The 13,897-nt window shown below is 42.8% G+C and overlaps 1 protein-coding gene across 1 annotated transcript in view; it reads right to left on the reverse strand.

Moving 5' to 3' along the window:
- Nucleotides 1–13,897, reverse strand: part of LOC101152016 (uncharacterized) — an 81,685-nt gene that overhangs the window by 22,593 nt on the left and 45,195 nt on the right. Inside the window, exons 6-7 of the mRNA XM_004058038.3 lie at nt 9,723–9,869; nt 4,965–5,084 (exon numbers count right to left, since the gene is read on the reverse strand). Of these exons, the coding sequence (XP_004058086.3) occupies nt 5,053–5,084; nt 9,723–9,869 (179 nt within the window). The 3' untranslated portion in view covers nt 4,965–5,052. The remainder of the gene's footprint in view (nt 1–4,964; nt 5,085–9,722; nt 9,870–13,897) is intronic.

Consider the following 13,897-nt stretch of genomic DNA (forward strand, 5'->3'; position numbering starts at 1 on the left):
CACACAATCAAGTTTTTTTTTTCTTCTTTTTTTGATGGAGTCTCACTCTGTTGCCAGGCCTGGGTGCAGTGGTGCGATCCTGGCTCACTGAAACCTCTGCCTCTCCCCGGGTTCAAGTGATTCTCCTGCCTCAGCCTCCCAAGTAGCTGGAACAACAGCTGTGTGCCAACATGCCCAGCTAATTTTTGTATTTTTAGTAGAGACGGGGTTTCAGCATGTTGGCCAGGATGGTCTCGATCTCCTGACCTCGTGATTCGCCTGCCTTGGCCTCCCAAAGTGCTGGGATTACAGGCATGAGCCACCATGCCCGGCCCAATCAAGTTTTTAATTCTCTAAATACCATTAGGATTTGTGCTAGAATCTTTAAAATATTACTCAAACCAGGGCAGCAGGGATTGGGGATAGGATTTCTATTATTTGTGCTGCCTGACTAATTCAGGAGACTTGGACCCAGACTTTGGTGGGTTGAATCCAAAGGTGCAGGGACTTTGTGTTCCCCAAGAGGGAAGGCAGCAGAGCCCATGTGTTCTTTAACTAACTGTGTCTTTGTGTTTGCAATGGCAATGGGAAAGAGGGAAAAATTATAATAATTCTTACAATGATTATGTGCTGGGATCTTTAGCTGGAATGATCCCTTGGAATGAAAGCTGATACTATCATGCCTTTGCTTACATCCCTTCAGTGGCTTGTTTTCTTTGGAGCCTGTAAAATCAAAGTCCAAATCCTTCCTGTGACTTAGAGTGGCCACAGTCTGTCTCTTGTCCTCCCTGCTCTAGTGTCCCCATATTGTCCACGGATCTCGGAATATGTCATGCCTTCTCTAGTCTCAGGGTCTTTGCACAGGAAGTTCCCATGTTATAAAATGCTTTTCCCCCTTCTTTTCACCTTTATAACCTCTACTTATCTTCCTGTTTTATGCTAAAGTCTCTGTCAGAGAAGGCTTTCTCAAATCCTCCAAACAAGTCAGGTCATTTCACCCTGGATTTCTACCATGCCCATTCTCAGAGCTGATGGCATTCAGTAAAACTGTGTCCCTCACTGTATGCTTACCAGTTAAAATATTGAAGACAATACTTTTGTAATTGTTGATGATTTATTACTGCTCTGGGCCTCCAGTGTCAAGCCCTGACCACACGGACCCTCTTTGGAACATTCCCTTTTGCCCACTCCCCATTACTCCAAAATCAAGCAACTAAAAGTTTATTCTCTGGCACCATAGTGGACTTTCAGACCCCTGATCTGAGGTTACAGCCAACATCCATTCTGATTGGCCCATATAATCCCTGCTCATATTTCTGCCTTATGATTATTTGTCTCATAATCATGTTATCGAGCAGTGATTATTTGTGTTTTTGGTAACATTCTAAAATCCAGAAAGCAGGGCTAGTTTTAGAGTATAGTGGACCTGCAACCTGAAATACTCAATATGCACTTCTGTTAACTGCTTGTGTTATTTAATCCTCACAACTCCATGAGGTAAGAGTTGTCCAGCCTTTCTATTTTACAATTGAGGCTTCAAAAGACAAAAGAGATCCATGCTGAAGGGAGAGGAAAAGAAGAAGACCCCAAGGACCACAGGCCTGGGGCTGTGTTATCCCAATGCCATCATCTCAGGATACAATGGGAGCTGCTAGGTGTAGAGATGGCTCCTCTTTGAAGAAACCCCCATGAAATGGTTTCAGGGGAGGTCACTGTGGTTATATCCCAGATTTGCCCTGCAAGTGAAACAGAAGCTTCTCATGGAGATGTGGAGGGGGCTGCCCCACTGTGTCAGAAAGTGGAGACTCTATGGAACCAACCCCATTATACTGAGATAGGGTTGAGGCTGCTGATGGGTCTTTACCTATTGTAGCTTCCATTTGTATGGTAGGCAGCTGCTAAGATGGCCCCAGATATCACTGCCTTGTGATAGTCCTGTCTTTGTGTAATCCACTCCCCATGAGTGTGGGCTGGATCTACTGGCTCTCTTCTGCTAAACAGATGATCGAAAAAGTGATGAAATGTCACTTCTCAAATTAGGTTACACAGAGAATGTGGTTTCTTTTTTGCTCACTCCCTCTTACTCAGGGAAACTAGCTACCTCTTTATGTACTGCCCTATGGAGAGGCACACATGTCAAGAAACTGAGGGAGTGCCTTCCAGTCAACAGCCAGCCAGGAACTAAGGTGCTCAGTACAGCAGCCTCCACAAAGGACTGAACAATGCCAACAGCTATTTGATTGTGCTTGGAAGATCTCCGTTTAGTTAACCCTTCAGATGAGACCGCAGCCCTGGCCAGCAAACAAATTGCAGCCTATGGAAAGACCTTAAGGCAGAAGCACCCAACTGAACCACCCGAGGGCTCTGACTTACAGAAACTGTGAGCAGTAAGTGCCTATTTTTTTAAACCACTATACTTTGGGGATGGTTTGTTACACAGCTATAGACAACTAATAGAGTTCGTTAAGTTAGTATTTTAGTCTGCTTTTTTAGCTGCAAGATAAAACTAACCCCTTCACATAAACAGTTAGATTGCAACTCTATAGGTTCAGTTTTGACTTTATAGTTAGCTACTAATGAATCTACACATAAATATTCAGATTCCCCTAACATAGAAGAGAGGCCTACTATGTGCAGGATTATGAAATGTGAATTTCTAGATATAAAGACTTTGTCTCATTCATCTCTATACCCCAAGGCCAAGACCAAACTTTATCACATCATAGCTATTTAATATTGATGGGTTGATTTAAATGATCTAATTACTGGATAGCTATTATGACCCACATTTTACTGATATAATAAGAGAAGTACCTAGAGTTTAAGTGATTCAGAGAAGGTCATGTGAGTGGAGTCAGGGCTTTCGCCCAAATTCTCAGGTTGCCATCTGTGCATCCCAGAACTTCCTTAGTGGGTAAAATAGCTCATTACTGACTAGAATGGCAATATTTTCCTTCCATTGCAACATACTAGCTCAAAATAAGCAGGTGGCTTTTTTTAGAAAAACAGTGTTTTATTAAAGATTGTATTCCAAAAAGGCTTTGTTAACTCCTTTTTTCCCTTTAAGTATAGTGAAATGGCCTCTAACTTATTTTGAATGGATTTCTGGGATAAAGTTCTTCAGTGATAACATGTTTGAAGTAAGTAACAATTAAGTTATCTTTGTCCTCACTAATAATGTTCATAGAGCAATTGGTGTTTCTTTCTGAGTTAATAAGAAACATTTGTAGCCAAACCATAGGACTCTGAAGATAAAGCAATTGGCAAGAAATGGTATGTTTAAATACCAGAAAATAGCCCATATCCAAACAGGTGTGTGATAAAACAGTATAAATAAACTGCTCTGTATGCAGTTTAGCCCAAGCAGAATTGTGTAGGAAACTCTCCTATTCTGGAAAAAATATAACCAAACCAGGCCGCTTGTATCCTCCTTAGACTGCACAGCTGGAAAAACAGTTCTTGTTCAAACAGCCGAAAGTAAAAGTTGTTTTAATTTTTTTAATGGCCAGATAAACAAAACCTTGCTAGAGGAATGACTATACTTGTGCAAATACGGCCTTGAGCTAGAATCTTGTGAAAGACTCACCTCTTTTCAACCTTTAAGAAATATGCCTGCTTCTTTGAATTTGTGATGGTCACTTCGTGTTGTGTTAGGATATTTTTTAAAAATGTTTCTGTTGGTACAGTTATCTTAACCACCTGGGTACTTGACTTGACTTACGGCATTAAGAGTATAGATGCCTAAAAGAAGTACTTGGTTTCTATTAAGATCTCCTAAGTGCACAGGAAACATGGTTTAGAGCTCAAAGAGGTTATAAAAACTGTCCATCTTTTCATGCCATTTCTTTCTGGCCAGGAACAAAGGTAAGACAAGAGGTTGGTCCATGCCAGAAAGTCTGAAAGTATGTGGGTTAAATGTTTCCAAGTGTGCTGTTTGGTGTTTGGGATCATTTGTTCTTTGCCAAGCTGTGTCTAAGGGGGGAAAAAGCAAAAACAATGGAGACGTAGCCTAAGGTTCCTGGAGATATCTGGCATTTGACATGCGTCAGTGGTGAGGAGCATTTATGGTCTAGTGAAAAGTAAGTGGTCCTCTGCATTCCACAATCCAAACCCTGGCTAAATCTCTGACCAGTAGGACAATTACCACTTCTGAGTCTCAGTTTTCCATCTCTAAAATGGCCTTCCATACACAGTTATGAAGACTACATGGAAATACATAACTTGTTAGAGGCAATAACACGTGAAGATTACATGCAGTAATACACATGCAATAACATAAATAATCTTATGACGATTACATGCCCTGGAATGATTATCTATAGATACTGTGTGCAAAGTGAAATTATACCAAGTGCTATAGAAATAAAAAGGGCTGAATAGAGGTCAATTGGTGTGGCAGTTAGGAGCATAGGTTCTGGGCCGGGCACAGTGGCTCATGCCTGTAATCCCAGAACTTTGGGAGGCCAGGGCAGAAGGATAGTTTGAGCTTAGGAGTTAAAGACCAGCCGGGACAACATGGCAAAATCCTGTCTCCACAAAAAAAAAAAAAAAGAAAAAAAGAAAGAAAAGCTAGCCAGGCAGGGTTGTCCATGCCCATATTCCCAGCCACTTGGGAGGCTGAGGTAGGAGAATCACTTGAGCCCAGGAGGTCAAGGCGTAAGTGAGCTCTGGTAAGTGCATTAGGTTGGTGCAAAAGTAATTGCAGTTTCGAGCTCTAGTTTTAAGTGGCAAAGACCACAATTACTTTTGTGCCCACCTAATACCACTGAACTCCAGCCTGGGTGACAAAGTAAGACCATGTCTCAAAAAAAAAAAAAAAAATAGTGTAGATTCTAAGCTCAGGCTTGCTTGAAATTCTGGCTCATTTTCTTTGTATCTGGGTAGCCCTGGTGAGTCTGAATTTCCCTATCTGTAAAATGACAATAATAGCAGTACATTCTTTATTCTGTTTAAAATGAAGAGCTCAAGTGCTAGTGTGTACTCACGTGCTTTCTTTGTGAGTTCAAGCACTCAAGACTTCAAATGGTATCTTCCAGAGCTTCTTCGGCTAGATTCTGTCCTCTTCCTCATTTGTCACTCTGCTGGCTGCTCCAGGTCGTTCCAATCTATAAATAACCATTTCAGAGCCAGACATCACTGACTAATATCTCAATCTCTAGGAACAAACATTTTGACTTCTGCCACACTCAGTGGTTCAGAATGATTGTAACCCAATTCTGGCTATAACTAGAATGAGATGGAAATCCAGCATTCTACTTGGGAGCAGGATTTTCTCGAAGAAACTACAGCGGATCAGGATAAAAGTTCTCTTTTCTGTTATTCACAAAAGGCAGGGAAAGAGAGTCAGAGTTATGGCTTATGGTGTCGCAAGAATGTTCAGTATCATTTTAAGGATCTCTGTCTCGTTCTCTCTCTCTCGCTCTCGCTCTTGCTCTTGCTCTTGCTTTTTCTCTTCCCTTTCCCTCCCCGTGGCAAGTATTATAAATAGGCCTCCTTCTTATCTGATCCTCCCCTAAATGTTTTTCTTTTGAAAACCACAGTTAATTTTAGATAAATGTCGGAGATAATCTCAAATTTGTGTGTAATATAGGCCCTAGTTCTAAGAAAAACATGACATGTCTGGAAGACCTTGTTTTGGCCTTTGTTCCTCTGCTAGTACCACGGCCAATATCTCTGACTTCCCACCCTTTATCTGAGACTGGGTTGTATCTTAAGTCTCCTAACCCCCTTTTCCAGAAGCAGACAAACTGCCACCTTCTGAAGGGCTCCTTTCTAATCCAACAGTTTCCCAGGAATGATTTTAAAGCTGGAAAGGGGCTCCGGGGAGTGAGGGCTGAGTTCACCAACACTGCACGCCTGAGCAATTTGCAGGATGAAGTGGCCTCTGTCCTCTGATTTTCACAGGCCAGGCCCCCTCCAGATCCATGTGCAGATAACTGCAGTCGTAAATGTTATGCGAAGGCTGCTGTACAAGCCTTTTAAATAAGAGGCTGTTTTTCAGAACCTGGGCCACATTTGTCCTGGCCTGAGTTAAGAGGTAAAGAACATTCCAATTGTGAGCTTGGATGGAAAAAAATATATTTGAAGTTTTTTCTGCTAACAAGGTATGCAGAGGACTCAAATTCCAGTAAACGAAGGTTAAAGACGGGCTGATTTGCAGAATACGGTCATCACCCCCACCCCTTAATTTTTCCATAAAGTGCCATAAAAAGCCACTGCACTAACAAACGTTTTGGGAAGGGAACAAGCTCCAGGCCAAGAAGCCACAAGCTTAAATGGAGGGAAATCTGAGCCCTGAGGCACAGTTTCCTGAGCAGAGTCATTACTCAAGAAGGGATCAGACATTAACAGAACTATCCCAACCCAGTACCAAAGCTAAGGCTTCCTGGGTGCCCTGGGACAGTGCTGATCAGGAGAAAAGTGCCAGTGTCCCTCACTGGAGTTACACCCTTCACCTTGACTTACAATGTGAAATGAGAGCACATCTCCAAGACTCAGCTTACACCTGAAAAACATCTGAAGAAAAACGTCTTGTTTTATTTAAAGGATGAAAAGAAAACGCGATGCAATGAAATTGCAAAAAAAAAAAAAACTCCAGCTGGATGTATTTTTTAAAATTTTTTGTTGTGGAACACAGAAAAATTAATGCTAAAATGGATACAGAAGAGTAAAGTCCCCCCAGAGAGCTAGGCCAACTGTGAAGAAGAGGAATATGGAGGAGGGGCTTATCCTACAAAATGTTAACCTTCTACAAAACCATCATCGTAAAATTGGTCTGCTTCTGGCTTGAGAATAGAGACCAGTGAACAGAACAGAGGCCTAGGAGACAGGCCTCTTTATAAATGAGGACTTGAAATATGTTTAACATGGCTTAAAAATCATTGGGAATGGTCAGATTATTTAGTAGATGGTATTGAGAAATTGGCTCACCATATGGAGAACAAAAACATCTATATTTTTTTTTTTTTTTTGAGACGGAGTCTCGCTCTGTTGCCCAGGCTGGAGTGCAGTGCCACAATCTTGGTTCACTGCAAGCTCCGCCTCCCGGGTTCACACCATTCTCCTGCCTCAGCCTCCCGAGCAGCTGGGACTACAGGCGCCAGCCACCATGCCTGGCTAATTTTTTGTATTTTAGTAGAGATGGGGTTTCACCGTGTTAGCCAGGATGGTCTCGATCTCCTGACCTCGTGATCTGCCCGCCTCGGCCTCCTAAAGTGCTGGGATTATCGGTGTGAGCCACCACGCCCGGCCCAATAACATCTATATTTCTATAGTACAGAAAGGTGGACTCCAGATGCATATGATATCCAGTATGAGAGGAAAGCTTATATGGTTAACAAAAGATAATTTAGAAGAGTATTTTTACAACTTAGAGGTGGGGAGAAACTTTCTAAAGAAGACCTAAAATTACCAAATATAAAGCCAAAAAAAAAAAAAAAAAAAAGTGTTTGATGACACAAAAGTTGAGGATTTCTTTTTAATGAAAGATTGTAAAGATGAAGTTAAAAATTAAAAAATTGCAACACAATATGTGCAACATTTACAACTGACTAACAGCCAGTATAGGATATATGAGGGTAACCTGTAAGTTAACAAGAAAAGGATCATAAAATCCATCAGAAATAGGGGCAAAGGGCTGGGTATGGCAGTTCATACCTGCAATCCTAGTACTTCGGGAGGCCAAGGTGGGAGGATTACTTAAGGCCAGGAGGTCAATATCAGCCTGAGCTACATGGTGAGATCCAGTCTCTACAAAAATAAAAATAAAAAGTTTAGCCAGGTGTAGTGGTGTGCACCTGTAGTCCAAGCTACTTGAGGAGGCTGAGGTTTGAGGATCGCTTGAGCCCAGAAGTTCAAGGCTACATTGAACTAGCATAACACCACACACTCCAGCCAGGGCAACAGAGCAAAACCCTATCAGAAAAAAAAAAAAAAAAGAAATAAAAAGAAAAAGGGCTGGGCATGGTGGCTCACGCCTGTACTCCCAGCATTTTGGGAGGCCGAGACAGGCGGACCACCTGAGGTCAGGAGTTTGAGATCAGCCTGGCCAACATGGTGAAAGCCTGTCTCTACTAAAAGTACAAAAATTAGCTGGGTGCGATGGTGTGTGCCTGTAGTCCCAGCTGCTCAAGAGGCTGAGGTAGGAGAACTGCTTGAACCCGGGAGGCAGAGGTTGCAGTGAGCCAAGATCGCGCCACTGCACTCCAGCCTGGGCAACAGAGCGAGACTGTGTCTCAAAAATAAAAACGAAAAAAGAAACAAACAAGCAAAAATAAACAGAGGCAAAGAATATGACAGGTAAATCACAGAGGTAAAAATCCAAATGGTTCACATAATAATACAAAGCTCAAAATCAGGGTAAAGCAAACCAAATCCAATGAGCTATAAGTTTATACTCATCAGATTGGTAAAAATGGGCAAGTTGGATAATGCCAAGTCTAAGATGTCAGAACACATGACTTTTCAAGTCCAGCTCTTAGGATTATAGAAGTGAAGCCAATCTAAAGAATAAGCTCACAAAAATTGAGCATCTATGTACATTAGAATCAGTAGTTCCCTTTCAGAACATCCCAAAGAATCCCCACTTGGGTCCTTGGATCCAGAAGAGGGAATCTAAGAGGATTTCATGCAGCCAAGACCTGTGATTGCTGGGCCACAGAGGCAACCAGGGGGTCCTTAGCTGCAGAAATGGGAAAGTAAATTAAAGAGGTGCCCTTTATGGAATACCATGCGGCAGTTAGAAACAATTATCTGGAATCACTGATTAGCAGTGTGTGAAGTTTTTTTAAAAATGCAGTACTGGGTAAAAAAATAAGAAAAGGCAAAACAATCAGGGTTGCTTGGAGAATTAAATGGCAATAAAACCCTTGATGTAGCAATTGGCTCAAAGAAGACTTTAGATCCTATCCAGAGGTAGATGGGGAATTAGAGGGGTCAGACCACCCTGACAAAAGACTCAAGACCATAGAGGTGGAAGTGAAATTTGAAACGATTCAAAAGACACTTTGTGGACTACCTGCTAATAAATTTTCATTCCTGCATCCTTTCTTTCTTACTTGATAGTGGAATCTAGACTTTTACAAGAAAGAAAACTGAGAACATGAAACACTGCATCTCTGGCTGACAGTCTACCTGTCCTGGTGTTCCTTAGGATATCTGAGAATTGCCCCAGCCAGGTGCTGCATTTGCTAAAGTTAATTCTAGGGAATTTGTTTATGTGGGTTCAGAATTATTCACTGCCTCCCTTAACTCCCCCATATGTAGTCTGTGCTAAGTGACCATGGATGGAATTGTGCTGAAAGTTCTTTCAGAGTGGTTAACAAAATCTGCCAAGTAACACTTCATACAGGGTATGGAGGAGCCAAGTGTGATTGGATAGAATATTTTTTCCCTTTCTTCTTCTTACCATATATATACTTTTAGGAGTATCCATTATTGCTAGTGTCTGCTACCAAAATGTCGGTGACCAAAATGTAGAAATGAAGAAGGAAAAAGGACAGCTTGTCTAACATTCTTGCTCTGAAAATCCCAAGAGATGAGATTCCATCTCTAAGCAGGAGGCCAGGGAGTCCTTTCTTAGTGCAGGAGGCAGCAGGATATTTTTATTTTTACTGCATTTGCGATTCGGGGTCACAGAGAGGGGCAAGGAGCTGAATTCCAAGAATGGAATAGAATCTAGCTCTCTCCGAAGGAAATCCAGGGTTTGGAAAACTCCCAAGGAGCAATAATTCAACTGAACTAACCTGATGAACTGTTTTCAAATGAGTATGGAGAAATATAGTCAAACATTGAACAGCTTCCTAGAATTGAAGCAACCGGGCAAAGGTGCCTTTTATTAGACCTTTGCAGTAGACCCAGAGAACCGGTTAGAGTGTCAGGCTCAGCTCCATCTGGAAGAGAGAAAGACTTGATTTTATTCCCCAGTAGAAGGTTCTCTAGAGCAGTGCATACGTTTTTCACTTCCTTATAACTATTTATTCAAAACTGAAATATCAGTAAATCAAAGTCTACTCCATGCATTGGGTACCTACTCTCTGCCCATCATCTGCTGGGGCTTTTCTCTATCTTATCTCATAGAATCCTCCCCAAATGCTTCAAGGAAGAGATGATCATTCCCCATTTTTCAGAAGAGGAAGTCTCTGAGAGGACAGACACATTTTGAAGGTCAGAGAGCTTTTAAAAAGCAGATCTGGATTCAAACCCAGACAGCTGAGTCCAAATCTGGAACTTTCTTCAGCCCATACTGCCATGACCACACCCCTGCTTCTAAGGGATGTCAGGCAGCCTAGAGGGTCCCATGACATTTAGAAATAAAGGGATAAATTGTCCTTTCCTCACCCATTTTCAAGCAAAAATGCTAGGGGAGCAGCTGTGTATTAAAAAGGAGTTGGGGTGGAAATAATGATCATAAAGATAGTGAACTTTCATTGAGTTATGGGTCAAACATTGAGTTAAATGTTCAGTATGAGCCACATTCCTATGAGCTGGCTCTATTACTGTTTCTACTTTTTTTTTTGTGGGGGGGAAATTAAGTTTCAAAGGTTAATTGATTATTTAAACTCAAACAACTAGTACTTCTTGGAATAGATCCTAAATTGGTCTGACTCTCAAACCAGTGTTTTAAAAATACCACTCTAAACTGCTTCCTTGGGATATGGCAATGTGAGTTAGGCATGGCAGCTATCGTGGTGGTGTTATGGTGGTGGGAACAGCAGTGAGGGTATTGTTTTCATTGTTCTTGGTGGTGGTGAAATTAATGATGATAAGTAATTGGTGAAGGTGGTTGTCCTCATAGTGGTGTGATGGTGTTGGTGGTGGTAGAAGTGTTGCTGGTGATGGTGGTGTGGGTGGTGATAATAGTGATAATGGTGGTAGTAATGGTTGTAGCAGTGATGGCAGTGTTGGTAGTGGTAGTGATAACTATGGTGGTGGTGGTGGTGTGGCAGCAGAGCCAGAAGTAGTGATGGTGGTGGTGGTGATGGTGGTGATGATGGACATGGTGTTGGTGGGAGGTGTGAGGAGGGCATGGTGGTGATGGGGTTGGTGGTGGTGATGGTGGAGGTGGGGATGGGGTGATGGTGGTAGAGGAGGTGATGGTGGGGAGGGGGTGGTGATGGTGATAGTGGTGATGATGATGGTGATGGTAGTGGTGGTGGTGATTGTGGTGGTGATGGTGGGGAGGGGGTGGTGATGGTGACGGTGATAGTGGTGGTGGTGATTGTGGTGGCGATGGTGGGGAGGGGGTGGTGATGGTGACAGCAGTGGTGATGATGATGGTGATGGTGGTGGTGGTGGTGGTGGTGGTGATGGTGATGGTGGGAGAGGGATGATGATGATCATGATGGTGATGGTGCTGGTGGCAATGGTGGTGGTGGTGGTGGTGGAGGCCATGGTAGGAGAGAGGGTGGCAACTGTTGAGGTAGTGGTGTGGTGGTGGTGGTGGTGGTGAGGGTGGTGGTGGGGTGGTGGTGGAAATAGAAGCGTTGTTGCTGATGGTGATGATGGTAATGGTGATGGTAGTGGTGGTGGTAGTGGTGGAGGTAGTGGTGATGGTGAGGATGGGGGTGGGGTGATGGTTACCATGACAGAAGTGATAAGAGTGATGAGGTGGTGATGATATTGATTATGGAGGTGGTAGCTATGGGGTTCTTGATGGTGGTTAATTCACCCTCCCAGATGATATTTTCTTTTGAGAAATTCTGAAAAAAGAACACTTCCGTTTTCTCTGTGCCTTTAAAGGTCGATTCACTTGTTTTTTCCATAGGCTTCAGGAAAGAGGCACTGGCCTTTACTTCTCCACCTCAATTCATTTCCATGCTGTTGACAAATGTTATAGTTGCCCAGGATCAGAGGGAGAAAATGACCCTGTGACCATTTCCCCAAAGGCGGCCTTTGGCCACTCCGTGCACTGGAGCACATGACCCTCTGCCTCGCCCCTGCCACATTAACCAGGTGACTGTCTGCCAAGGCCCAGCCCAGTCCAAAGGGAATTGGGATTCAGTGTCCCAAACAAGGCACTGATTAGCTGGCAATCAGGCAGCGATTAGCAGGTCGGGTCACCTGCAGTTCAGTGCCCATTGTTCCCAGCAAAGTCCTGGGATATTTGCCACACGGCTGGCCAGTCTGAATGTCTGAGGATTCCGACGCCTGCAGCTCTGCTGTGGAGATGTGTGATTAGGAACAAATCCTCTGTTCTCTAAGCCCATCCCCCCAAGGAGGCAGTGCTGTGAATCCCCTTCTCTATTCACACACAAAGGATTGGGGAGAAGAATGGCCTGCTTAGGAGCTCAACAGTGACAGAGAGGTGAGGCCCCAAGGACGCACTGAAGAACTGAAAGCAAATTAGCACATTCCTCTTCCTGCACCATGATGACTGAGAGTGGAGGAACCGGCAAGCCCTCGTCCAGACTGGGATTCTACTGTGATCTTGAGATGTGAGCTTGGACAAGATTTTTAACCTCTGAGCTTGTTTACCTTGATTTTGAGAGGTTAATAACACTTGCCTCTTCAGCCTTTGAAGTTCAGATTTAGAAAATGAACATAAAGCAGTTACTACAGTCTCTGTAGCGTGTGACCAATACATGCTATCAACCGTTATCATCGGTCAATCGGTCATAGTAATATCAATATTTAAAATATCATAATTATTTGAAATACTTTATTTAAAATATGTCTCTGTAACATCACTTCTAAATGAGAGATAGCGCCTTTGTAGGAGGCCATGATAAGGATGAGATGAGAATTCTTGTAAAGCTTTCATCACAGGGCCTAGCAAGTAATTAGCACTCAATAAATCATAGTAACAATGGTGATCACCATCATTACTGTTTGTACAAAGTTGAATGGAAAAGGCTATTTTGTAGCATTTTTCACTGTATTGTAGCATGTGATCATGAAAATTTAGACAAAGCATAATTTTTTGAGCTAAAAGGAGATTAATGAAATTATTCATGGCACATTCACACCGTTGGACACTGTTCAGCTTTATAGTCTATGTGCCCTTCCACCACCTGGAGATCTTGCTAAAATTCTCATTTGGTAAATCTGGGGTCAGCCCAAGATTACGCATTTCCAGTGGATTCTCAAGTGATTCCAGGGCTACCTGTCCATGGACTCCACTTTGAGTAAACAGGGTGTACACTTTTACAATAAAAAATGTGTATATGCATTTATACAGAAATATAGAAAAATATTCCTAGGCTATACTCAAGATGGGGGACAGTGTTTTTCACCCCCTTCGCTAAACTGTACTATCTTTCCCAGAAATTTAATAACAAACATGTAAAAACATTTAAAAATGCAATAAATTTTATTGATGCAAGTTCTTCCCTTCTCTAAAAGTTTGTCACACAGCCAGGTTTTCCAGCACATTCTTTGCCAGGTCTGCATGCCTGATGCCATGATTTTCTCCTAGAGCCACACTAGGCCTTTTCAGCATCTAACCACAAGGAAATCACATTAATGCATGCTCATTCTGGAGGCTTCAACTCTCCAAGGAGCAGGTGGGCCCCAGCTCAGATATAGCTGCTGGCCAAAGTTCAGGACCCAGAGGCGTGCAGGCCAGCCAGGTGCAAGATGGACAGTTATTAACTCAGAGAAGCCCAGAGAGTTTCTAAAATCTGATTCTGGCTGCACTTGGAAAGGGCGTTCCAGTTAACATGGCGGGGTGCTTTCTGCAGTTTAAAGGAGCTCAAAGAAGTTCCTTGTACAAAAGAGATGGCTCCACTAGCCCTTCCTCTAAAGGGTGGCCTCAGAGAGAACCCTTGTGATCTAAGGGTAGGTGGGTATAAGGTCTTTTCTTCCTTTTAAGTCCCCTCAACGGAGACTGGGATACTTACTTGGGTACTTGAGCCAAGTATTTATCTTATTCTCATCAGACTGTTTCTGTCACTGAGAGGTTGAAAGAGGTCTGAATGAG

Source organism: Gorilla gorilla, chromosome 18 (assembly GCF_029281585.2).
Source record: "Gorilla gorilla gorilla isolate KB3781 chromosome 18, NHGRI_mGorGor1-v2.1_pri, whole genome shotgun sequence".
NCBI classification, from domain to species: domain Eukaryota; kingdom Metazoa; phylum Chordata; class Mammalia; order Primates; family Hominidae; genus Gorilla; species Gorilla gorilla.